The 24,945-nt window shown below is 41.8% G+C and overlaps 1 protein-coding gene across 1 annotated transcript in view; it reads left to right on the top strand.

Moving 5' to 3' along the window:
• The window catches only part of LOC128657752 (uncharacterized), a 103,482-nt gene extending 78,946 nt beyond the window's left edge, over positions 1 to 24,536 (top strand). The window contains exon 8 of the mRNA XM_053712160.1: positions 24,274 to 24,536. Within this exon, the coding sequence (XP_053568135.1) occupies positions 24,274 to 24,446 (173 nt within the window). The 3' untranslated portion in view covers positions 24,447 to 24,536. The remainder of the gene's footprint in view (positions 1 to 24,273) is intronic.
• Positions 24,537 to 24,945: the final 409 nt, after the last annotated feature.

Here is a 24,945-nt window from a genome sequence, read left to right as displayed (position 1 = left end):
ACTTATGGCAAACGGTCCCTAAGGTGGAGGGAGCAGTTTCTACTTTAGCTAAGCGTACCACTATCCCGGTGGAGAATAGCTGTGCCTTTTCAGATCCAATGGATAAAAAGTTAGAGGGTTACCTTAAGAAAATGTTTGTTCAACAAGGTTTTATATTGCAACCTCTTGCATGCATTGCGCCTGTCACGGCTGCAGCAGCATTTTGGTTTGAGTCTCTGGAAGAGACACTTGAATCAGCTCCATTAGATGAGATTACACACAAGCTTAAAGCCCTTAAGTTAGCTAACTCATTTATTTCGGATGCCGTAGTACATTTAACTAAACTTACGGCTAAGAATTCCGTATTCGCCATTCAGGCGCGCAGAGCACTGTGGCTAAAATCCTGGTCAGCTGATGTTACTTCTAAATCTAAATTGCTTAATATACCTTTCAAAGGGCAGACCTTATTCGGGCCCGGGTTGAAAGAAATTATCGCTGACATTACAGGAGGTAAAGGCCATGCCCTGCCTCAAGACAGAGCCAAACCTAAGGCTAGACAGTCTAATTTTCGTTCCTTTCGTAATTTCAAAGCAGGAGCAGCATCAACTTCCTCTGCACCAAAACAGGAAGGAGCTGTTGCTCGCTACAGACAAGGCTGGAGACCTAACCAGTCCTGGAACAAGGGCAAGCAGGCCAGGAAACCTGCTGCTGCCCCTAAGACAGCATGAATCGAGGGCCCCCGATCCGGGAACGGATCTAGTGGGGGGCAGACTTTCTCTCTTCGCCCAGGCTTGGGCAAGAGATGTCCAGGATCCCTGGGCATTAGAGATCATATCTCAGGGATACCTTCTGGACTTCAAATCCTCTCCCCCAAGAGGGAGATTTCATCTGTCAAGGTTGTCAACATTTCTAATAAAGAAAGAGGCGTTTCTACGCTGCGTACAAGATCTTTTATTAATGGGAGTGATCCATCCGGTTCCGCGGTCGGAACAAGGACAAGGGTTTTACTCAAATCTGTTTGTGGTTCCCAAAAAAGAGGGAACTTTCAGGCCAATCTTGGATTTAAAGATCCTAAACAAATTCCTAAGAGTTCCATCGTTCAAAATGGAAACTATTCGGACAATTTTACCCATGATCCAAAAGGGTCAGTACATGACCACAGTGGATTTAAAGGATGCTTACCTTCACATACCGATTCACAAAGATCATTACCGGTATCTAAGGTTTGCCTTTCTAGACAGGCATTACCAGTTTGTAGCTCTTCCATTCGAATTGGCTACGGCTCCAAGAATCTTCACAAAGGTTCTGGGTGCTCTTCTGGCGGTACTAAGACCGCAAGGAATTTCGGTAGCTCCGTACCTAGACGACATTCTGATACAAGCTTCAAGCTTTCAAACTGCCAAGTCTCATACAGAGTTAGTACTGGCATTTCTAAGGTCGCATGGGTGGAAGGTGAACGAAGAGAAGAGTTCTCTCTTACCAATCACAAGAGTTCCCTTCTTGGGGACTCTTATAGATTCTGTAGAAATGAAGATTTACCTGACAGAAGACAGGTTAACAAAGCTTCAAAATGCATGCCGTGTCCTTCATTCCATTCAACACCCGTCAGTAGCTCAATGCATGGAGGTAATCGGCTTAATGGTAGCGGCAATGGACATAGTACCCTTTGCACGCCTACATCTCAGACCGCTGCAATTGTGCATGCTAAGTCAGTGGAATGGGGATTACTCAGACTTGTCCCCTACTCTGAATCTGGATCAAGAGACCAGAAATTCTCTTCTATGGTGGCTTTCTCGGCCACATCTGTCCAGGGGGATGCCATTCAGCAGGCCGGACTGGACAATTGTAACAACAGACGCCAGCCTACTAGGTTGGGGCGCTGTCTGGAATTCTCTGAAGGCTCAGGGACAATGGAATCAGGAGAGTCTCCTACCAATAAACATTCTGGAATTGAGAGCAGTTCTCAATGCCCTTCTGGCTTGGCCCCAGTTAACAACTCGGGGGTTCATCAGGTTTCAGTCGGACAACATCACGACTGTAGCTTACATCAACCATCAGGGAGGGACAAGAAGCTCCCTAGCAATGATGGAAGTATCAGATAATTCGCTGGGCAGAGTCTCACTCTTGCCACCTGTCAGCAATCCACATCCCGGGAGTGGAGAACTGGGAGGCGGATTTCTTAAGTCGTCAGACTTTTCATCCGGGGGAGTGGGAACTTCATCCGGAGGTCTTTGCCCAAATACTTCGACGTTGGGGCAAACCAGAGAGATCTCATGGCGTCTCGACAGAATGCCAAGCTTCCTCGTTACGGGTCCAGATCCAGGGATCCGGGAGCGGTTCTGATAGATGCTTTGACAGCACCTTGGACCTTCGGGATGGCTTATGTGTTTCCACCCTTCCCGATGCTTCCTCGATTGATTGCCAGAATCAAACAGGAGAGAGCATCAGTGATTCTAATAGCGCCTGCATGGCCACGCAGGACTTGGTATGCAGATCTAGTGGACATGTCATCCTGTCCACCTTGGTCTCTACCTCTGAAACAGGACCTTCTGATCCAGGGTCCCTTCAAACATCAAAATCTAATTTCTCTGAAGCTGACTGCTTGTAAATTGAACGCTTGATTTTATCAAAACGTGGTTTTTCTGAGTCAGTTATTGATACCTTAATACAGGCTAGGAAGCCTGTTACCAGAAAGATTTACCATAAGATATGGCGCAAATACTTATATTGGTGTGAATCCAAGAGTTACTCATGGAGTAAGGTTAGGATTCCGAGGATATTGTCTTTTCTACAAGAAGGTTTAGAAAAGGGTTTATCCGCTAGTTCCTTAAAGGGACAGTTTTCAGCTCTGTCCATTCTTTTACACAAACGTCTGTCAGAAGTTCTGGACGTTCAAGCTTTTTGTAAGGCTTTAGCTAGGATCAAGCCTGTGTTTAAAACTGTTGCTCCACCATGGAGTTTGAACTTAGTTCTTAATGTTTTACAGGGTGTTCCGTTTGAACCCCTTCATTCCATTGATATCAAGCTGTTATCTTGGAAAGTTCTGTTTTTAATGGCGATTTCCTCGGCTCGAAGAGTCTCTGAGTTATCTGCCTTGCATTGTGATTCTCCTTATCTGATTTTTCATTCAGACAAGGTAGTTCTGCGTACTAAACCTGGGTTCCTACCTAAGGTGGTCACTAACAGGAATATCAATCAAGAGATTGTGGTTCCATCTTTGTGTCCTAATCCTTCTTCGAAGAAGAAACGTCTGCTACACAATCTAGATGTAGTCCGTGCCCTTAAATTTTATCTACAGGCAACTAAGGATTTTCGACAAACGTCTTCCCTGTTTGTCGTTTATTCTGGTCAGAGGAGAGGTCAAAAAGCTTCGGCTACCTCTCTCTCTTTTTGGCTTCGTAGCATAATACGGTCCTTCCGTATAAAGAGCCTGCCTGTCCCTCCCGTCATCTGTGTACTTTAGCTTTGGTATTGGTATCCCAGAAGTAATGATGACCCGTGGACTGACCACACTTAACAGGAGAAAACAAAATTTATGCTTACCTGATAAATTCCTTTCTCCTGTAGTGTGGTCAGTCCACGGCCCGCCCTGTTTTTTATGGCAGGTAAAAAAAATTTGAATTATACTCCAGTCACCACTACACCCTTTGGCTTCTCCTTTCTCGTTGGTCCTTGGTCGAATGACTGGAGGTGACGTAGAGGGGAGGAGCTATATAGCAGCTCTGCTGGGTGAATCCTCTTGCACTTCCTGTTGGGGAGGAGTTAATATCCCAGACCGACAGCATACTTAAAATGACATGAAACCCAAAAAAAAATTTCTTTCGTGATTTAGAAAGAACATGCCATTTTAAACAACTTTCTAATTTACTTCTATTATCCATTTTGCTTCATTCTCTTGATAGCCTTTGCTGAAAAGCATATCTAGATAGGCTTAGTAGCTGCACATAGATGCCTCGTGAGATTGGCTCACTCATGTGCATTGCTATTTTTTTCAGCAAAAAATATCTAAAGAATGAAGCAAATTAGATAATAGAACTAAATTGGAAAGTTGTTTAAAATTGTATTCTCCATCTGAATCATGAAAGAAAAATTGAGGGTTTAGTGTCCCTTTAAGTTTATTCTACTGATGAGGGTTTCTTTGGCTTACAGGATCCTGTATCAGAGTTTGTTAAAAATTCTCCTTTTTTTTATTTGAACATTTTTTGTTCTTTGTTTAGGAATTTTTTCTGTTTATAGCTTTTATGAGTCTATTCCTCCTATTAACTATTTTAATAATTCTTTTCAAATCTGGATTTTAACATTTTTGCTTTGAGGTTTTTTCCTTTTCAATATACTATCTGTATTATATTCTAGAGAATGGTTATTCTGATTCCCTCTTGGGACTGTACTACTATTTCTATGGAAATTGGTACTTTTCAGGATTCTTTAGAATTTGAATATGACCTTAGTAGAGCATATTCATGTACTATTTATTTTTAGCTCAGCTTTATCTGTGGCTGACATTACTGTTCTCTAAACCTTTGAACAGTTAGCATAAGCAGTTTCAGATTCTCAAGTATATAACTGTTTATTTACTTTAGATGTATTCATTTAATTATGTTTACTATATCTATTATGATTTTGAATACATTTTATTATCTCTTGTTTGGATAGTAATTAATTTATTTATTTTCTATTATCTCCACTATTTCTAGAGGTTTAGAGTTGGGGGGGGGGGGTTAGGTTTTTTTTTCTGCCCCACTTTAAGCCAGTGATGTAGATCAGATGGTGAATATCCTGACTACAAACACTTGTTCTAGATCCAAGGGTCATAGATTCATTTCCCAACAGGGATAATAACCTAAATTATGCTTACCTGATCATTTTCTTTTCTTCCGTGGGAAAGAGTCCACAGCCGCATTCATTACTTATGGTAAATAAGAGCCTGGCCATCAGGAGGAGGCAAAGACCCACCAGCCAAAGGCTTAAATACTCCTCCCACTTCCCCTATCCCCCAGTCATTCAGCCAAGGAACAGTGGAAGAATCAAGGTGAAAAGGTGCCAGAAGATGAAAACAACGCCTCCAAAATGGGTGGGGGGGGGGGGGCTGTGGACTCCAACAGAAGAAAAGAAAATGATCATGTAAGCATAATTTGTTGTTCTTCCTAATGGGAAAGAGTCCACAGCCACATTCATTACTTATGGGAAATTTATACTCCCGCCAAAGAGGACACAGAATGCCAAGACGGGAGGGTAAGAGGCGGACCAATGAAGGCACCTACCGAAAAACATATTCTCAGAAAACAAAACCCTGTTTGGTCCGAAAACCGGGAACAACATTGAAAGAAAAAACTAAACGACCCCAGGGACGCAAAGTCACTGACAGTCCAAAGGACCTGAACAGTTACCTTGAGTACTTGCAACCAAGATACAAGCCTTGAAGACCCCACTCTCAGGGGCAACAACCCAGTCACAGCTCCTGAAAACAAGGGGAACAGAAAGACCAACTCGGGTCTTCAAGAAGACAACCAAGATCCGCTCACCTGGACAAATGTCGGGAAAGACAGCAGCAGAAAATGGAAAAACGACCATAGAGAAACCAAAGAGTCCTAAGGACTGGTGGACTCATAAACAGCGTTGACGAGCGACAACCACTGATCAGGATCGCAAAGGGAGAATCCCTAGGCCACAATAGACTGAAGATGTCTCACAAGCTAGGAAAAATTTCTGCAGCCGGAGAAGATCGAGAAAAAGATGATCATGCTAATGGCGCGAAAGAGGAAGCATAGCCGCCACCTGAAGGAACACACATCACGCTCCTTCGCAACCTAGACAGTGTAGACCAACACAACACCCCCTATAGGCTGCAGAGCAACCGAAACTCATCCAAGAACCAATCCTCTCGACAACTGAGGAATCCCTAAGGATTCCCCCATCTCCAGAGTGAGCAAATAAACTCCTAACAGACCCATAAAGTTGGTTAGCAACCAAGGTGTATGAGCAGAGCCTAACTGCAAACCCACCACTCACTAGGTGGCTAAGCTAACCAACAGGCTCTTACAGCTGACATAAAGCCCCACCCCCGCACAAGGAGAGGGAGAGAAACAACCAGGCATGCGTTGGAGAAAAAAAACGACCCGCCCCCAGGTATAATTCCCACAAACCGGAGAACAGAGAATCCAAAAGGGCGAGCCCACAAGGCAACATAAGTGTAGAGAAAGTCTGATTCTAACCACAATCTGAAGGAGCCATAATATGGCTAGATCTAAGTCGAGCATCCAAATTAACAATATGTATTCTCCGAAAAACACTAAGCACCAACATGACCCTTCCTTCCACGGGTCCCTTCCACCGAGTCCCCCAGATGAAGACTGTAGGGCGTGTAACCCAAGACACTTAAACCATCTACCGATGAATGCACAGGCACTGAACGCCTCAAAGAGCAAGGCGGCAAACCCAAAAGGCACCCCCCTCCAGGGGAGTCTGCCACAGGCCATAAGAGAAAGGTCAGACCATCCAGAGCCCAACCAAAAAAGGAATAAGGTCTGAGAAACAGCCTTAAGCCCCCACAACACCGGCAGCAAGGCAACTAATGTGCAACCACCATGTGCCGAGCAAAGGTCCGCAAAAGGCAGAGACCAGAAAGGGAAAGGTCAAACAGGCTAGAGTCAAATCCTAGACTGAATGAGGACAATAGGGCAACTAACTCCTAAGAAAGGAAGGCCCAGAAGCCTGACCTTGCCACAGGTACCCAATCTGCCAACCATTCCATGCTCCCCAAGGAGAACAATGGAACTCATCCTGACCCAACCCTTAACACCCAAGGGGATAACTGGAACAAGGAGAGAGATCCCGAACTTGGACTGATAGAACCTTAGACTCCCCTCCCAAACCTACGATGAGATCCGAGAAGGGGTCAGATTTCACTAGTCAGAGCCCGAGGCCACACGCCCCAAACTGAAGAGCAAGCACAGAAGGATACAGGATATATACTGCGATAAAACATGCATCCTGAGTCTAAGAAGAAAAACACTGGACCAGCAGTCGCGAGCCACAGGATTTCGAGGGCCGAACTCACTTCAGTTTCCGACCCCTAAGGGGCGGAAGAAACAAGCCCAGAGAATACCAGGTGAGCTTCAACCCAATATCACATCAGAGCATCGAAAGCTCCCCGAAGCGGAGGTAGAATTAAGTAGCCACCTCAGCATGACCCGACCTATACTAGCCACCCAACGGGACCTAGTCTCTAGAAGAACCAACAAGGGCAGCCTAAAAGGCCAGAACCACACACAGCAGCAAGGACCTCACCCCTCAGGCCAGGGATGCGAAGGGACGAAGTGTAACTCCAAGGCCCATGTCTCTTGTGCAGACTGACATGGCCAGCCCAAGCGCTCCTGACATCTAGACCCGACGGTCGCGATGCAAGTGTAGTTTACGAAACGCACAACATGAGGGAACAATCACCACCTGGGGGAATATTATAGTGCCGTTCACGGTGTCGGGGTCACCTGCGAAAACAAAAGGAGTGTGTGATTGGGAAGGCGCCTCCTGAAGAACAGAGCCCCCGGAGGCCGATGGCTCAGCAGATCCAAGGTCCCCTGAGCCCGAGGGACCTGGCAAACTATGCAGGCACAAAAGACAAGAGTGGTAGACTTGCGACAACGGGGCCAAACGACAGTCCTTGTCGGAGGATGACTCATCTTATAAGACAATAGTCCCGGCATTCGAATCCTCCATGGCTAGGACGAATATAAACGCCAATATTGGGGGGGGACGGGGGGGGGACTGGCACACAATGGCTGGGGCACTCGCCACCTCCTATGACCAGACCTCAGCGGAGCAAACTTTTCCTCCGTCGCCACTCGGTCAGGATTGCGGAAGGGGAAGAACCCCACCCAAGCGTAAACACGCACGGTCAGCAGATGCCCCGCAAAATCCGAAAGGCGGCAAAACTAGGCCCATATAAAAGTACTACGCAAGACTACACAAACAGCCATAAACCCATAACCCAAAGGTTTTTAGGCCTGCATTCACAAGCCCAGAAAAAAGCCACTATGCACTGCATAGAGTAACGCTACTTGTCTCAGAGCCCGTACACACATACCCAATGCAGGTTGAATCGCATAAGAGACCCCTTCCCCGTTTACCACCCTAAGGAGGAAATATCCCTTGATTCCAAGATCTGTACTGAAGGTGCCTCAGCGAGGCCCATATTATACTGTCATAATAAATCACATTACAGACAATGTAATAAAATGAAACTATCTTACCGGAATCTACACTGTGGAATAGGAACACAGCCCTTCAAGTGACGAATAGTGGCAGTGCCTCCGTCATGGACTCTAAGACGGCATTGTTGAACTTCGCTTCGCTACCTGCTAAGTGCTGAAAGGAGCTGTTATAACGAGTCAGGATGATGTCGCAGGGGAAGCTCCCACAGCCTCTCGTGGAGAGCCTGGGCGAAAGTCCGGAGATGCAAACAGGAATACTTAAAACTCCTGTCCCATGTCGAAGGGAAGCACCCTCCATAAGACATATTAAAATGACATAACAGTAGAACAAATGGAAAAATAAAATAAAACATACTTCTGACACTTCTCTGCCAACCTCCTGGGACGAAAGGCAAAGAATGACTGGGGTATAGCGGGAGTGGGAGGAGTATTTAAGCCTTTGGGGCGCAATCCGATATAGATCGTAGTTTGCGGCGCAAGCGAGGGAACCCGCGTCGCCCACAGTTTCAGCTCGCAACTCGAGCTATCCCATATGTCAGTCAGATGCTAACGTGCCGTAAGTCTGACAAACCAGCGATGTCCAGAAATCTGAGCAAGTACAAATTTCTGGCGTCGCCAGTGACTTGCGGCACGTTAGAAACTGCCGGCGCCTACAAAACCTGACTAAAGTCTAAATCACCTGCACTGTCTAACACGCCTCCCTAACATAGCCCGACACGTCTAACCCTCTATCCGCTATCCCCCTCTCTATCCTAACAATAAAATATGTATTAACCCCTAAACCGCCGCCAGCTATATTAAATCTATAACCCCCTAAAGTGAGCCCCTAACACCGCCGCCATCTACCTTACCTACCCCCTAAAGTGAGCCCCTACCCCGCCGCTATTTTAAAATTAACCCCTAATCTAATCCTCCTACCCCGCCGCCATCTATATTAAATTATTTAACCCCTAAAATACTAAACTATCCCTACCACTAAACCTAAGTCTAAACCTACAAATAGCCCTGAAAAGGGCTTTTTGCATGGCATTGCCCCAAAGTAACAGCTCTTTTGCCAGCCCTTAAAAGGGCTTTTGGCGGGGCTTTGTCACAAAGTAAACTGCTCTTTTGACTACAATCTACATCCCCCTACACTGCGGCCACCTATAATAAATGTATTAACCCCTAATCTAATCCCCCTACACCGCCGCCAGCTATATTAAGAATATTAACCCTAATTATATTAGGGTTAATATAGTTATTATATTTTATATACTGTGTATGTATGTGTGTGTGTGTGTGTGTGTGTCTAAATACTTACCTATAAAATAAACCCTAAGATAGCTACAATGTAATTAATAATTACATTATAGCTGTGTTAGGGTTAATATTTATTTTACAGATAAATTGTTAATTATTTTAACTAGGTATAATAGCTGTTAAATAGTTATTACCTATTTAATAGCTACCTAGTTAAAATAATTACCCAATTACCTGTAAAATCCTAACCGAAGTTACAAATACACCTACACTATCAATAAATTAAATAAACTACAAATATCTATCTAAACTAAATTACAAAAAATAAAAAAAAGATTACAAGATTTTTAAGCTAATTACACCTATTCTAAGCCCCCTAATAAAATAATAAACCCCCAAAATAAAAATAAATTCCCTACCCTATTCTAAATTAAAAAAGTTCAAAGCTTTTACCTTACCAGCCCTTAAAAGGACCTTTTGTGGGGGCATGCCCCAAAGAAAACTGCTCTTTTGCCTGCAAAAAAAAAACACAATACCACCCCCCAACATTACAACCCACCACCCACATACCCCTTATCTAACCCAAACCCCCCTTAAATAAACCTAACACTACCCCCCCTGAAGATCTCCCTACCTTGTATTCACCCCGCCAGGCAGAACTCCTCATCCGATCCGGGCGATGTGTTCCAGCAAGCGGCAGAGAGTCTTCTTCCATCGGCGACGTCTTCAAGCAAATCGGCATCTTCAATCTTCTTACTTCGCTCCTCCGCCGCGGAGGAGCGAAGTAAGAAGATTGAAGATGCCGATTTATTTAAGGGGGGTTTGGGTTAGATTAGGGGTATGTGGGTGGTGGGTTGTAATGTTGGGGGGTGGTATTGTGTTTTTTTTTTTTGCAGGCAAAAGAGCAGTTTTCTTTGGGGCATGCCCCCACAAAAGGTCCTTTTAAGGGCTGGTAAGGTAAAAGAGCTTTGAACTTTTTTTAATTTAGAATAGGGTAGGGAATTTTTATTTTGGGGGTTTATTATTTTATTAGGGGGCTTAGAATAGGTGTAATTAGCTTAAAAATCTTGTAATCTTTTTTTTTTTTTTTTTTTTTTTTTTTGTAATTTAGTTTAGTTTATTTAATTGTATTTTTAGATAGATATTTGTAGTTCATTTAATTTCTTGATAGTGTAGGTGTATTTGTAACTTCGGTTAGGATTTTACAGGTAATTGGGTAATTATTTTAACTAGGTAGCTATTAAATAGTTAATAACTATTTAATAGCTATTATACCTAGTTAAAATAATTAACAATTTACCTGTAAAATAAATATAAACCCTAACATAGCTATAATGTAATTATTAATTATATTGTAGCTATCTTAGGGTTTATTTTATAGGTAAGTATTTAGATTTAAATAGGAATATTTTAGTTTATAATATGAATTAGATTTATTTAATAAGAATTTAGTTAGGGGTGTTAGGGTTAGATAGAGTTAATATAAATACTATAGTAACTATTAACTATATTAACCCTAATATAATTAGGGTTAATATAGATAATGTAATAACTATATTAACTATAATATACTTAGGGTTAATATAGATAATATAGCTGGCGGCGGGGTAGGTAGATTAAATTAGGGGTTAATAATTTTAATATAGATGGCGGCAGTGTAAGGGGTTCACATTAGGGGATAGATCAGTTAGATGGTGGCGGTTTTAGGGGCTCACAGTAGAGGGTTAGTTTATGTAGATGGCGGCGGTTTAGGGGTTAAATACTTTATTAGGTATTGCGGCGGGGGATTGCGGTTGACAGGGAGATAGACATTGCGCATGCGTTAGGTTTATTTTAGCAGCCAGTTTAGGGAGTTACGGGGCTCCAATAGTCAGCATAAGGCTTCTTACGGCTGCTTTTTGTGGCTAGGTGAAAATGGAGTAAGATTTCTCCATTTTCGCCACGTAAGTCCTTACGCTGTATATTGGATACCAAATTGCGCGGGTTTGGTATACCTGCCTATGGCCCAAAAAACTACGGGCGACGGCAGAAATATACGCGCGTAACTTCTAGGTTACGCCGTATATAGGATACCAAACCCGCGCAAATATTGGCGTCGCCGACTTTTGCGGGCGACTATTTTTATCGGATCAACCCCTTGGTTGGTGGATCTTTGCCTCCTCCTGGTGGCCAGGTTCTTATTTCCCATAAGTAATGAATGCGGCTGTGGGCTCTTTCCCATTAGAAAGAAAACAGCCCTTTGGCCTTTGAGGTTAATTTATTGTGTACCATTTATTTGGGTAATAACTGTTTTCATCAGCTGCTAATTTGGTTAACTCAGAGTGTAAGCATTGAAGCGTTTTTTTGTATCCTTCTGGGAAGAGAACGCTATATAATTACTAGTTAGACTGCATGAAGGTGCGGTTCTCAAACCAGTCCTTCTGGTGGGGGGCAGATTAAATTGTTTTTAGGATGAACTCAGTCCAAATTCTATTATTCTTAGGGTTTGAATAGATTTTTTAGAATGAGACCTATGAAAAGAATCTTTCTTTCTCAGTACACTCAATTTTTTTTCAGGAGTAATTTTAGCTTAAAACTTTTTCTTTTATTAAAGCTGGACAAATAGCTCAGCAGGCTAAGCTCTGTAGCAACCTTAGGGTTGCAGGTTCGATTTCCAGCAAGGTTCAGTCAGCCTTTCATTCTTCCAAGCTCGATTTTAAATGAGCAGTGTCTTCAGTCCCTTACTGATGATTAGACACGCTTTACAAATACCCAATACATACATATGAAAGAGCAGTATTCAAATATATGGACTTTTCTTTTTGTGGAACCCTTCATGAATTAACTAAGTTTTGTTTCTTCAAGACATGGTTAGAGGATTTAATTTACCTAAGTTTCGTGATTCCTCAGACAAGGGTCACTTCTTTTTGGGTTTCTAGATGGATTGTGTGTTCATGTCTTTATCGGACATAAGTCAATTGTAAGTGGCGTTAGCCTGTCTAACTTAGTCTAGAACATTTCTTTCAGTGGCTGTATGCATGAAAGTTTTAGGTCTCATGACTGCAGAATCGGGCGTGGTTCCCTTTGCTAGTTTTTTTCTGAGATATTTTTGCTTTGCATACTGAATCAATAATACAGGGTTTGTTTTTTTAGATATCACAGTTGATATTTTTAAATCCTAACACTCTTCTCTCTGTTTGGGGGCCTCCTTTTGTTCGTCCTTCCTGGACTGTATTATTAATGGATACAAGTCTTACAAGTTGGGGACCTGTCTGAGGGTCTTTAGACAGCACAAGGGGTTTGTAAACTTCAAGAGGCGAGGTTTCTAATCAATATTTTTTAACTCTGTGCTATTTTTCAGAGCTCTTTCAAGATTGGCCTCTTTTTAGGTGAGAACTTTTTCGTTTTCTGCTTTGACAGACAATATCACAACTGTGGCATTTGTCAATCAACAATAGGGACTCTTAGTTCATTAGCAATTAAGACGTATCTTGAATATGTTCTTAGATGGAATTCATCTCCTGTCTGTTTTACGATTTTAGACATTTGGAAGGTGGATTATCTCAGCCGTCAGTCTTTACATCTGGGAGAGTGGTGTCTCTATACTAATGTCATTTCCCAGGTACATTTTCAGGTATGTACCAAACAAACAAAGGAGCCTGGCTAACAGAAAGGATACTTTCACAAATCTTCACCAACCTCTCGGTTCAGGGACATCCATGAAGGGAAAACACACACACCGGTCAGTATACTAAAAACAGGATCTTTATTGGAGTGGATAAAAACAAAGTAGGAGACAAGGCTCCATTAAACAGGAGAAAAGGCTACAGCTTGACTGACTGCAGACATGTTTCGCGTGTGTCTACACGCTTGTTCACTGCTGTCTGTCAGCTGTACAATTTGCCTCTATTTAAAGAGGCCTGTCTCAATTAAAATCAAAATTTGATTTTAATTGAGACAGGCCTCTTTAAATAGAGGCAAATTGTACAGCTGACAGACAGCAGTGAACAAGCGTGTAGACACACGCGAAACATGTCTGCAGTCAGTCAAGCTGTAGCCTTTTCTCCTGTTTAATGGAGCCTTGTCTCCTACTTTGTTTTTATCCACTCCAATAAAGATCCTGTTTTTAGTATACTGACCGGTGTGTGTGTTTTCCCTTCATGGATGTCCCTGAACCGAGAGGTTGGTGAAGATTTGTGAAAGTATCCTTTCTGTTAGCCAGGCTCCTTTGTTTGTTTGGTACATACGTCATAAGTGTACGCCGGAAGCGGAGGCGTTAGGACCAGAGCTCCAGGAAGCATCACCGGACGAAGGACATGTGCCTACGCTGAAGCGAACGCAACCTGAATGCACGGATCTCTGGAAGTGGTAAGCGCCAACCTTCTTTTCTCTTTTGTTTACATTTTCAGGTCCAGGAATCCTCAGGTGGAGATGGTGGATGCATTAGCAGTGTCTTGGTTTTGCAACCATGACTACATCTTTCTGCCTCTGGGTTTTGTTTTTTTTTTTCTTCCAAACGTGATTCACAAGATTATATTGGAACAGTGTTTCTGATAGCATCAGCATGGCCTCACAGGTTTGGTATGTGGATCTTGTTCGGATGTCCAGTTGCCATCCTTGGCTGCTTTCTCTTTGGCTAGCCCTCTTGTTTTAGGGGCTATTTTTCCATCAGGATCTCAAATTTCTAAATTTGGGGTATGGAAATTGATTAGTGTTTAGTCATAGAAGTTTCTCTTACTCAGTTTTTATCGCCATGTTGCAGGCTGATAAGTCTGTTACAAGGAACATGTATTAGGTTTTGAAAACCTATATTTTATAGTGTTCTCATACATTCTCTTGGCATTCTTTTAGAATTCCTAGGATTTTTCAGTTTATTCAGGTTGGTTTGGATAAGTTTGTCTTCAAAATTTTTTGAAGGGACAAAAATCTGATCTTTCAGTTTTATTTCCTAGAAAGATTGTTTAAACTTCTTGATATGCACTGTTTTGTTCAGACTTTTTGGTTTGTATCAAACCTGTTCATTTATTAATTCTCCATTTTTGGAGACTTAATTTGGTTCCATGATTTTGTAGGCTATTTGTTTTGAGCCTATATTTTCTTTGAAGATTATCTACTTTCTTGGAAAGTGTGGTTTCTTTTGACTATCTCTTCTGCTAGAAGAATTTGGTTTATCAGCTCTCTTGTGTGTCTCCTTAGCTGATTTTTTTTATTTCATCTAGATAAGTTGTTTTGTGGACTTCTTTTTTTCCTAAGGTTGTGCATTTGAACAACATTTGTGGAGAAATTGTTGTTGTTCTTTCCTTGTTTTCTAGTTCTTTTCATCCTTTGGATGTGGTAAGAGCTTGTAATTCTTTATCGATTTTGTTAGGATTTCAGAAGACTTCTAGTCTATTTGTTGTTTTTCTGGTTTCAGAAAAGGTTAGAAAGCCTCTGCCATTTCTTTGGTAACCTCGTTAAAGCTTTCGTTTTTCAAGGCTTATTTGAAGGATGGGGTAGGTTCCGCCTCAGAGATTTACAGCTCATTCTGCTAAATTAAATTGCCATTTCTTGGGCTTTTTCAGAGTGAAGCTTAAGATGATCAAATTTGCAAAGCAGTATTTTGTTCTTCTTTGCATTCTTTTGTTATTACCATTTTAATGGATTTTGCTTTTTTCTAAAGCAATCTTTGGTAAAAAAAAGTTATTCAGGTAACTGTTTCAGTTTGATTCTACTGCTTTTGATTTTTTTTGGGGTTTTCTTTTCCAAGGAAAACTTAATTATGGTGTGGATTTAATTTCTCAGTGGAAATAGCTGTTATTTTATCCCTCCCTCTCTAGTGACTCTTCTGGGGACTTCCACATCTTGGGTATTTCTATCCCATATGTCACTAGCTCATGGACTCTTGCAAATGACATGAGAGAAAACATAATTTATGTAAGAACTTACCTGATAAATTAATTTCTTTCATATTGGCAAGAGTCCATGAGGTCCACCCTTTTTATGGTGGTTATGTTTTTTTTGTATAAAGCACAATTATATTTCCAGTTCCTCTTTGTATGCTTTTCTACTCCTTATTTTATCACCCCACTACTTGGTTATTCGTTAATCTGAATTGTGGGTGTGGTGAGGGGTGTATTTATAGGCATTTGAGGTTTGGGAAACTTTGTCCCTTCCTGGTAGGAATGTATATTCCATACGTCACTAGCTCATGGACTCTTGCCAATATGAAAGATGAATTTATCAGGTAAGTTCTTGCATTAATTGTGGTTTTGTTTTTTTGGGGGGGGGGGGTTACGTAAAATTTGAATGTAGTTTGTGTACAGCTTGTTCATATTTGAAGCTCCAGAGAATTTAGTCTCAATTAAACAGTATTCATTATTTTGTGCCAGTAAATAGGGATCATTTTATGTTCTAGAAATATTCAATCCCCATACTATGAGCCTACAAAGTTAGACAGCTGATGTATAAAACTCACATTAAAGGGACATGAAACCCAAAATTTTAATTTCATGATTCAGATACGTTATACAATTTTAAACAGCTTTCTAATTTACTTTTTTAAATTGGTTTAATTCTCTTGGCATCATTTGAAGGAGCAGCAATGCACTACTGGTTTCTAACTGAACACATGGGTGAGCCAATCACGATATAGATATATATACAGGAACAACAAAAAATGTAGACTTTCAGGATCGGTTTCAACCAAGTGGTTTATTCAGGCATGGGTGATAGAACACTCAGTGGTATACAAGGTGAGGTGCTATTGATCTGACGCGTTTCGCGCATGTGCAATGCGCTTCATCAGAGATAGATATATCTTCTATAGATATATATAGTTGTGCTCATAAGTTTACATACCCTGGCAGAACTTGATTTCTTGGCCATTTTTCAGAGAATATGAATCACACACATTTCTGTCACTCATGGTTTGTGTTTGGCTGAAGCCATTTACCATCAATTAACTGTGTTTACTCTTTTTTTTTTTTTTTTTTTATCATAATGACAAACTACCCAAATGACCCTGATCAAGTTTACATATCCTGGTGATTTTGGCCTGATAACATGCACACAAGTTGACACAAAGGGGTTTGAATGGCTATTAAAGGTAACCATCCTCACCTGTGATCTGTTTGCTTGAAATTAGTGTGTGTATGTATAAAAAGGTCAATGAGTTTCTGGACTCCTGACATACCCTTGCATCTTTTATCCAGTGCTGCACTGACGATTCTGGATTCTGAGTCATGGTGAAAGAAAAATAATTGTCAAAGGATCTGTGGTGAAAAAGGTAGTTGAACTGTATAAAACAGGACAGGGATATAAAGATATCCAAGGAATTGAAAATGCAAATCAGCAGTGTTCAAACTCTAATCAAGAAGTGAAAAATGAGGCATTCTGTTTGATAACATACTGCATTAATCTTGTCATTAATTCTGACCAAATTTCCTGTGCCTTTGTAGCTCACACATCCCCCAAAACATCAGTGATCCACCTCCGTGTTTCACAGTAGGAATGGTGTACCTTTCATCATAGGCCTTGTTGAGTACTCTCCAAATGTAGCATTTATGGTTCTGGCCAAAAAGCTCAATTTTGGTCTCATCACTCCAAATTACTTTGTGCCAGAAGGTTTGAGGCTTGTCTCTCTGCTGTTTGGCGTATTGTAAGTGGGATACTTTGTGGCATTTGCGTAGTAATGGCTTTCTTCTGGCGACTCAACCATGCAGCCCATCTTTCTTCAAGTGCCTCCTTATTGTTCATCTTGGAACAGCCACACCACATGTCCTGTATTTCACCTGAAGTTAATTGTGGGTTTGTCTTTGCATCCCGAACAATTTCCTTGGCAGTTGTGACAAATTTTAGTTGGTCTACCTGACAGTGGTTTGGTTTCAACAGAACCCCTCCTTTTCCACTGCTGATTTGCATTCTCAATTCCTTGGATATCTTTTTATATCCCTTTCCTGTTTTATATAGTTCAACTACCTTTTTCCTGCAGATCCTTTGACAATTCTTTGGCTTTCCCCATGACTCAGAATCCAGAATCGTCAGTGCAATACTGGATGAAAGATGCAAGGGTCTGTCAGGAGTCCAGAAACTCATTGACCTTTTATACACACAAACTAATTACAAGCAAACAGATCACAGGTGAGAATGGTTGCCTTTAATAACCATTTAAACCCCTTTGTGTTAACTTGTGTGCATGTTATCAGGCCAAAATCACCAGGGTATGTAAACTTTTGATCATGGTCATTTGGGTAGTTTCTGTTATGATTTAAAGCGTAAACGTAGTTGATAATAAATGGCTTAAAGGGACACTGAACCCAAATTTTTTTTCTTTCGTGATTCAGCTAGAGCATGCAATTTTAAGCAACTTTCTAATTTACTCCTATTATCGATTTTTCTTTGTTCTTTTGCTATCTTTACTTGAAAAAGAAGGCATCTAAGCTTTTTCTCCAACATAGGTGTGTCCGGTCCACGGCGTCATCCTTACTTGTGGGATATTCTCTTCCCCAACAGGAAATGGCAAAGAGCCCAGCAAAGCTGGTCACATGATCCCTCCTAGGCTCCGCCTTCCCCAGTCATTCTCTTTGCCGTTGTACAGGAACATCTCCACGGAGATGGCTTAGAGTTTTTTGGTGTTTAACTGTAGTTTTTATTATTCAATCAAGAGTTTGTTATTTTAAAATAGTGCTGGTATGTACTATTTACTCTGAAACAGAAAAGAGATGAAGATTTCTGTTTGTAAGAGGAAAATGATTTTAGCAACCGTTACTAAAATCGATGGCTGTTTCCACACAGGACTGTTGAGAGGAATTAACTTCAGTTGGGGGAAACAGTGAGCAGACTTATGCTGCTTGAGGTATGACACATTTCTAACAAGACGATGTAATGCTGGAAGCTGTCATTTTCCCTATGGGATCCGGTAAGCCATTTTTATTACATAAAGAAAAAAAGGGCTTCACAAGGGCTTTTAAGACTGTAGACATTTTCTGGGCTAAAACGATTGATATATAAGCATATTTTATACTTCATAGCTTTGAGGAATTATTTTATTCTTGGGAATTATGTAAAATAACCGGCAGGCACTGTATTGGACACCTTATTCTCTAGGGGCTTTCCCTAATCATAGGCAGAGCCTCATTTTCGCGCCTCTATTGCGCACTTGTTTTTGGGAAGCATGACATGCAGATGCATGTGTGAGGAGCTCTGATACATAGAAAAGACTTTCTGAAGGCGTCATTTGGTATCGTATTCCCCTTTGGGCTTGGTTGGGTCTCAGCAAAGCAGATACCAGGGACTGTAAAGGGGTTAAATATAAAAACGGCTCCGGTTCCGTTATTTTAAGGGTTAAAGCTTTCAAATTTGAACAATTCCTTCATACTTTTTCACATTTGCAGTAATAAAGTGTGTTCAGTTTAAAATTTAAAGTGACAGTAACGGTTTTATTTTAAAACGTTTTTTGTACTTTGTTATCAAGTTTATGCCTGTTTAACATGTCTGAACTACCAGATAGACTGTGTTCTGTATGTGGGGAAGCCAAGGTTCCTTCTCATTTAAATAGATGTGATTTATGTGACACAAAATTTAGAGAAAATGATGCCCAAGATGATTCCTCAAGTGAGGGGAGTAAGCATGGTACTGCATCATCCCCTCCTTCGTCTACACCAGTCTTGCCCACACAGGAGGCCCCTAGTACATCTAGTGCGCCAATACTCCTTACTATGCAACAATTAACGGCTGTAATGGATAATTCTATCAAAAACATTTTAGCCAAAATGCCCACTTATCAGCGAAAGCGCGACTGCTCTGTTTTAGAAAATACTGAAGAGCATGAGGACGCTGATGATATTGGTTCTGAAGTGCCCCTACACCAGTCTGAGGGGGCCAGGGAGGTTTTGTCTGAGGGAGAAATTTCAGATTCAGGGAAAATTTCTCAACAAGCTGAACCTGATGTGATTACATTTAAATTTAAATTGGAACATCTCCGCGCCCTGCTTAAGGAGGTGTTATCTACTCTGGATGATTGTGAGAATTTGGTCATTCCAGAGAAATTATGTAAAATGGACAAGTTCCTAGAGGTCCCGGGGCCCCCCGAAGCTTTTCCTATACCCAAGCGGGTGGCGGACATTGTAAATAAAGAATGGGAAAGGCCCGGCATACCTTTCGTCCCTCCCCCTATATTTAAGAAATTGTTTCCTATGGTCGACCCCAGAAAGGACTTATGGCAGACAGTCCCCAAGGTCGAGGGGGCGGTTTCTACTCTAAACAAACGCACCACTATACCCATAGAAGATAGTTGTGCTTTCAAAGATCCTATGGATAAAAAATTAGAGGGTTTGCTTAAAAAGATGTTTGTTCAGCAAGGTTACCTTCTACAACCAATTTCATGCATTGTTCCTGTCACTACAGCAGCGTGTTTCTGGTTCGATGAACTAGAAAAGGCGCTCAATAAAGATTCTTCTTATGAGGAGATTTTGGACAGAATTCATGCTCTCAAATTGGCTAACTCTTTCACCCTAGACGCCACTTTGCAATTGGCTAGATTAGCGGCGAAAAATTCTGGGTTTGCTATTGTGGCGCGCAGAGCGCTTTGGCTAAAATCTTGGTCAGCGGATGCGTCTTCCAAGAACAAATTGCTTAACATTCCTTTCAAGGGGAAAACGCTGTTTGGCCCTGACTTGAAAGAGATTATTTCTGATATCACTGGGGGCAAGGGCCACGCCCTTCCTCAGGATAGGTCTTTCAAGGCCAAAAATAAACCTAATTTTCGTCCCTTTCGCAGAAACGGACCAGCCCCAAGTGCTACGTCCTCTAAGCAAGAGGGTAATACTTCTCAAGCCAAGCCAGCCTGGAGGCCAATGCAAGGCTGGAACAAAGGTAAGCAGGCCAAGAAACCTGCCACTGCTACCAAGACAGCATGAGATGTTGGCCCCCGATCCGGGACCGGATCTGGTGGGGGGCAGACTCTCTCTCTTCGCTCAGGCTTGGGCAAGAGATGTTCTGGATCCTTGGGCGCTAGAAATAGTCTCCCAAGGTTATCTTCTGGAATTCAAGGGGCTTCCCCCAAGGGGGAGGTTCCACAGGTCTCAATTGTCTTCAGACCACATAAAAAAACAGGCATTCTTACATTGTGTAGAAGACCTGTTAAAAATGGGAGTGATTCATCCTGTTCCATTAGGAGAACAAGGGATGGGGTTCTACTCCAATCTGTTAGTAGTTCCCAAAAAAGAGGGAACATTCAGACCAATCTTAGATCTCAAGATCCTAAACAAGTTTCTCAAGGTTCCATCGTTCAAAATGGAAACCATTCGAACAATTCTTCCTTCCATCCAGGAAGGTCAATTCATGACCACGGTGGATTTAAAGGATGCGTATCTACATATTCCTATCCACAAGGAACATCATCGGTTCCTAAGGTTCGCATTTCTGGACAAGCATTACCAGTTTGTGGCACTTCCGTTCGGATTAGCCACTGCTCCAAGAATTTTCACAAAGGTACTAGGGTCCCTTCTAGCGGTGCTAAGACCAAGGGGCATTGCAGTAGTACCTTACTTGGACGACATACTGATTCAAGCGTCGTCCCTTCCACAAGCAAAGGCTCACACGGACATTGTCCTGGCCTTTCTCAGATCTCACGGGTGGAAAGTGAACGTAGAAAAAAGTTCTCTATCTCCGTCAACAAGGGTTCCCTTCTTGGGAACAATAATAGACTCCTTAGAAATGAGGATTTTTCTGACAGAGGCCAGAAAATCAAAACTTCTAAACTCTTGTCAAATACTTCATTCTGTTCCTCTTCCTTCCATAGCGCAGTGCATGGAAGTAATAGGTTTGATGGTAGCAGCAATGGACATAGTTCCTTTTGCGCGAATTCATCTAAGACCATTACAACTGTGCATGCTCAGTCAGTGGAATGGGGACTATACAGACTTGTCTCGGACGATACAAGTAGATCAGAGGACCAGAGATTCACTCCGTTGGTGGCTGTCCCTGGACAACCTGTCACAGGGGATGAGCTTCCGCAGACCAGAGTGGGTCATTGTCACGACCGACGCCAGTCTGGTGGGCTGGGGCGCGGTCTGGGGACCCCTGAAAGCTCAGGGTCTTTGGTCTCGGGAAGAATCTCTTCTCCCGATAAATATTCTGGAACTGAGCGATATTCAATGCTCTCAAGGCTTGGCCTCAGCTAGCAAAGGCCAAATTCATACGGTTTCAATCAGACAACATGACTGTTGCGTACATCAACCATCAGGGGGGAACAAGGAGTTCCCTGGCGATGGAAGAAGTGACCAAAATCATTCAATGGGCGGAGACTCACTCCTGCCACTTGTCTGCAATCCACATCCCAGGAGTGGAAAATTGGGAAGCGGATTTTCTGAGTCGTCAGACATTTCAGTGGGAACTCCATCCGGAAATCTTTGCCCAAATTACTCAATTATGGGGCATTCCAGACATGGATCTGATGGCCTCTCGTCAGAACTTCAAGGTTCCTTGCTACGGGTCCAGATCCAGGGATCCCAAGGCGACTCTAGTAGATGCACTAGTAGCACCTTGGACCTTCAAACTAGCTTATGTATTCCCGCCGTTTCCTCTCATCCCCAGGCTGGTAGCCAGGATCAATCAGGAGAGGGCATCGGTGATCTTGATGGCTCCTGCGTGGCCACGCAGGACTTGGTATGCAGACCTGGTGAATATGTCATCGGCTCCACCATGGAAGCTACCTTTGAGACGAGACCTTCTTGTTCAAGGTCCGTTCGAACATCCTAATCTGGTCTCACTCCAACTGACTGCTTGGAGATTGAACGCTTGATCTTATCAAAGCGAGGGTTCTCAGATTCTGTCATTGATACTCTTGTTCAGGCCAGAAAGCCTGTAACTAGAAAAATCTACCACAAAATATGGAAAAAATATCTGTTGGTGTGAATCTAAAGGATTCCCTTGGGACAAGATAAAAATTCCTCAGATTCTATCCTTTCTTCAAGAAGGTTTGGAGAAAGGATTATCTGCAAGTTCTTTGAAGGGACAGATTTCTGCCTTGTCTGTTACTTCACAAAAAGCTGGCAGCTGTGCCAGATGTTCAAGCCTTTGTTCAGGCTCTGGTTAGAATCAAGCCTGTTTACAAACCTTTGACTCCTCCTTGGAGTCTCAATTTAGTTCTTTCAGTTCTTCAGGGGGTTCCGTTTGAACCCTTACATTCCGTTGATATTAAGTTATTATCTTGGAAAGTTTTGTTTTTGGTTGCAATTTCTTCTGCTAGAAGAGTTTCAGAATTATCTGCTCTGCAGTGTTCTCCTCCTTATCTGGTGTTCCATGCAGATAAGGTGGTTTTGCGTACTAAACCTGGTTTTCTTCCGAAAGTTGTTTCTAACAAAAACATTAACCAGGAGATAGTCGTGCCTTCTTTGTGTCCGAATCCAGTTTCAAAGAAGGAACGTTTGTTGCACAATTTGGATGTAGTTCGTGCTCTAAAATTCTATTTAGATGCTACAAAGGATTTTAGACAAACATCTTCCTTGTTTGTTGTTTATTCTGGTAAAAGGAGAGGTCAAAAAGCAACTTCTACCTCTCTCTCTTTTTGGATTAAAAGCATCATCAGATTGGCTTACGAGACTGCCGGACGGCAGCCTCCTGAAAGAATCACAGCTCATTCCACTAGGGCTGTGGCTTCCACTTGGGCCTTCAAGAACGAGGCTTCTGTTGATCAGATATGTAAGGCAGCGACTTGGTCTTCACTGCACACTTTTACTAAATTTTACAAATTTGATACTTTTGCTTCTTCTGAGGCTATTTTTGGGAGAAAGGTTTTGCAAGCCGTGGTGCCTTCCATCTAGGTGACCTGATTTGCTCCCTCCCTTCATCAGTGTCCTAAAGCTTTGGTATTGGTTCCCACAAGTAAGGATGACGCCGTGGACCGGACACACCTATGTTGGAGAAAACAGAATTTATGTTTACCTGATAAATTACTTTCTCCAACGGTGTGTCCGGTCCACGGCCCGCCCTGTTTTTTTTTTAATCAGGTCTGATAATTTATTTTCTTTAACTACAGTCACCACGGTATCATATGATTTCTCCTATGCAAATATTCCTCCTTTACGTCGGTCGAATGACTGGGGAAGGCGGAGCCTAGGAGGGATCATGTGACCAGCTTTGCTGGGCTCTTTGCCATTTCCTGTTGGGGAAGAGAATATCCCACAAGTAAGGATGACGCCGTGGACCGGACACACCGTTGGAGAAAGTAATTTATCAGGTAAACATAAATTCTGTTTTTTTGTTGGTTCAGAACTCTGGACAGCCCTTTTTATTGGTGGATGAATTTATCCACCAATCAGCAAGAACAGCCCAGGTTGTTCACCAAAAATGGGCCGGCATCTAAATTTACATTCTTGCATTTCAAATAAAGATACCAAGAGAATGAAGAAAATTTGATAATAGGAGTAAATTGGAAAGTTGTTTAAAATTTCATGCGCTATCTGAATCACGAAAGAAAACATTTGGGTTCAGTGTCCCTTTAAGCCAAACACTAACCATGAGTGAAAAAAGGTTTTTGTTATATTCATATTCTCTAAAATGGCCATGAAATCATAAATTCTGCCAGGGTATGTAAACTTTTGAGCACAACTCTCTCTCCATCCTCCAACAGCTAGAACCTAGGTTATCTGCTGCTCCTGAGCTTGCCTAGACAAACCCTTCAGCGAAGGATAACAAGAGAAGGAAGCAAATTAAATAGAGAAAACAATTTAACAACTTTCCAATTTACTTCTATCTGAATCATGAAAGAAAAATGTTGGGTTTCATGTCCCTTTTAAGTTTGTTTATATGTACTAATTTGAGTATGTTTATTTATGTGTTCGGTGCTATTGACCCTATGCATTAACATTCTGCTTTTGCTTTCCAGAGTGGTTACATGGTGATACTGCGGCTGCACAAATCAGCAGACTCATCTGGCTCTACCTACACTCTGGTCAGCAGCTGTACATGGAAGCTTTGAAAGGATTAGTCTATGAATGTGCTTATATGAATTATGTATCTCAAATCTTTGAGAGTAGCAACATAGTTTTATCTTTTTAACCAGGTTTTATTTTTTTAAACTTTGTATATAAGAAGAAAAGGTTTTTTTTTTTTTTTTAAGTGTTTTTACATTGATTGCACACTCTTGCAGTTTACCAAAACAGTTTTATGCTAACAATTATAAGTAACTTCTTAAGCGCACTGTAGCTTGGTAAGGGGCATGTAAATACTTAGGGATGTATATTTTTAAGATGTAATATTTTTTTTTATATATAGGTAAGTATTTTTTTTTTATTTTATTTTTTTTATTCTGTTCTATGTTTACATTGTAATGATGGCCATTAAGCACTGTTGGCTTGCATAAGGCCTTACTAGTGGCTGTTACTCCCCTTGAAGATGTCAGCTTTAATATTTTTCTGCAGCGTTTGAGCAATATTATGGAATATTAAAGGGATCACAATTAGATTGGGCTGTAGGCCTACTAAGTGACTCCATTGGAGGCTAGACCAGTATATGCAGAGTTTCTCCTTTCCTCCCTCACCAGTAAGAACAGCACTTG

Source organism: Bombina bombina, chromosome 4 (genome assembly GCF_027579735.1).
Source record: "Bombina bombina isolate aBomBom1 chromosome 4, aBomBom1.pri, whole genome shotgun sequence".
In the NCBI taxonomy this organism is placed as follows: domain Eukaryota; kingdom Metazoa; phylum Chordata; class Amphibia; order Anura; family Bombinatoridae; genus Bombina; species Bombina bombina.
This window is presented reverse-complemented; position numbering and strand designations above follow the sequence as displayed.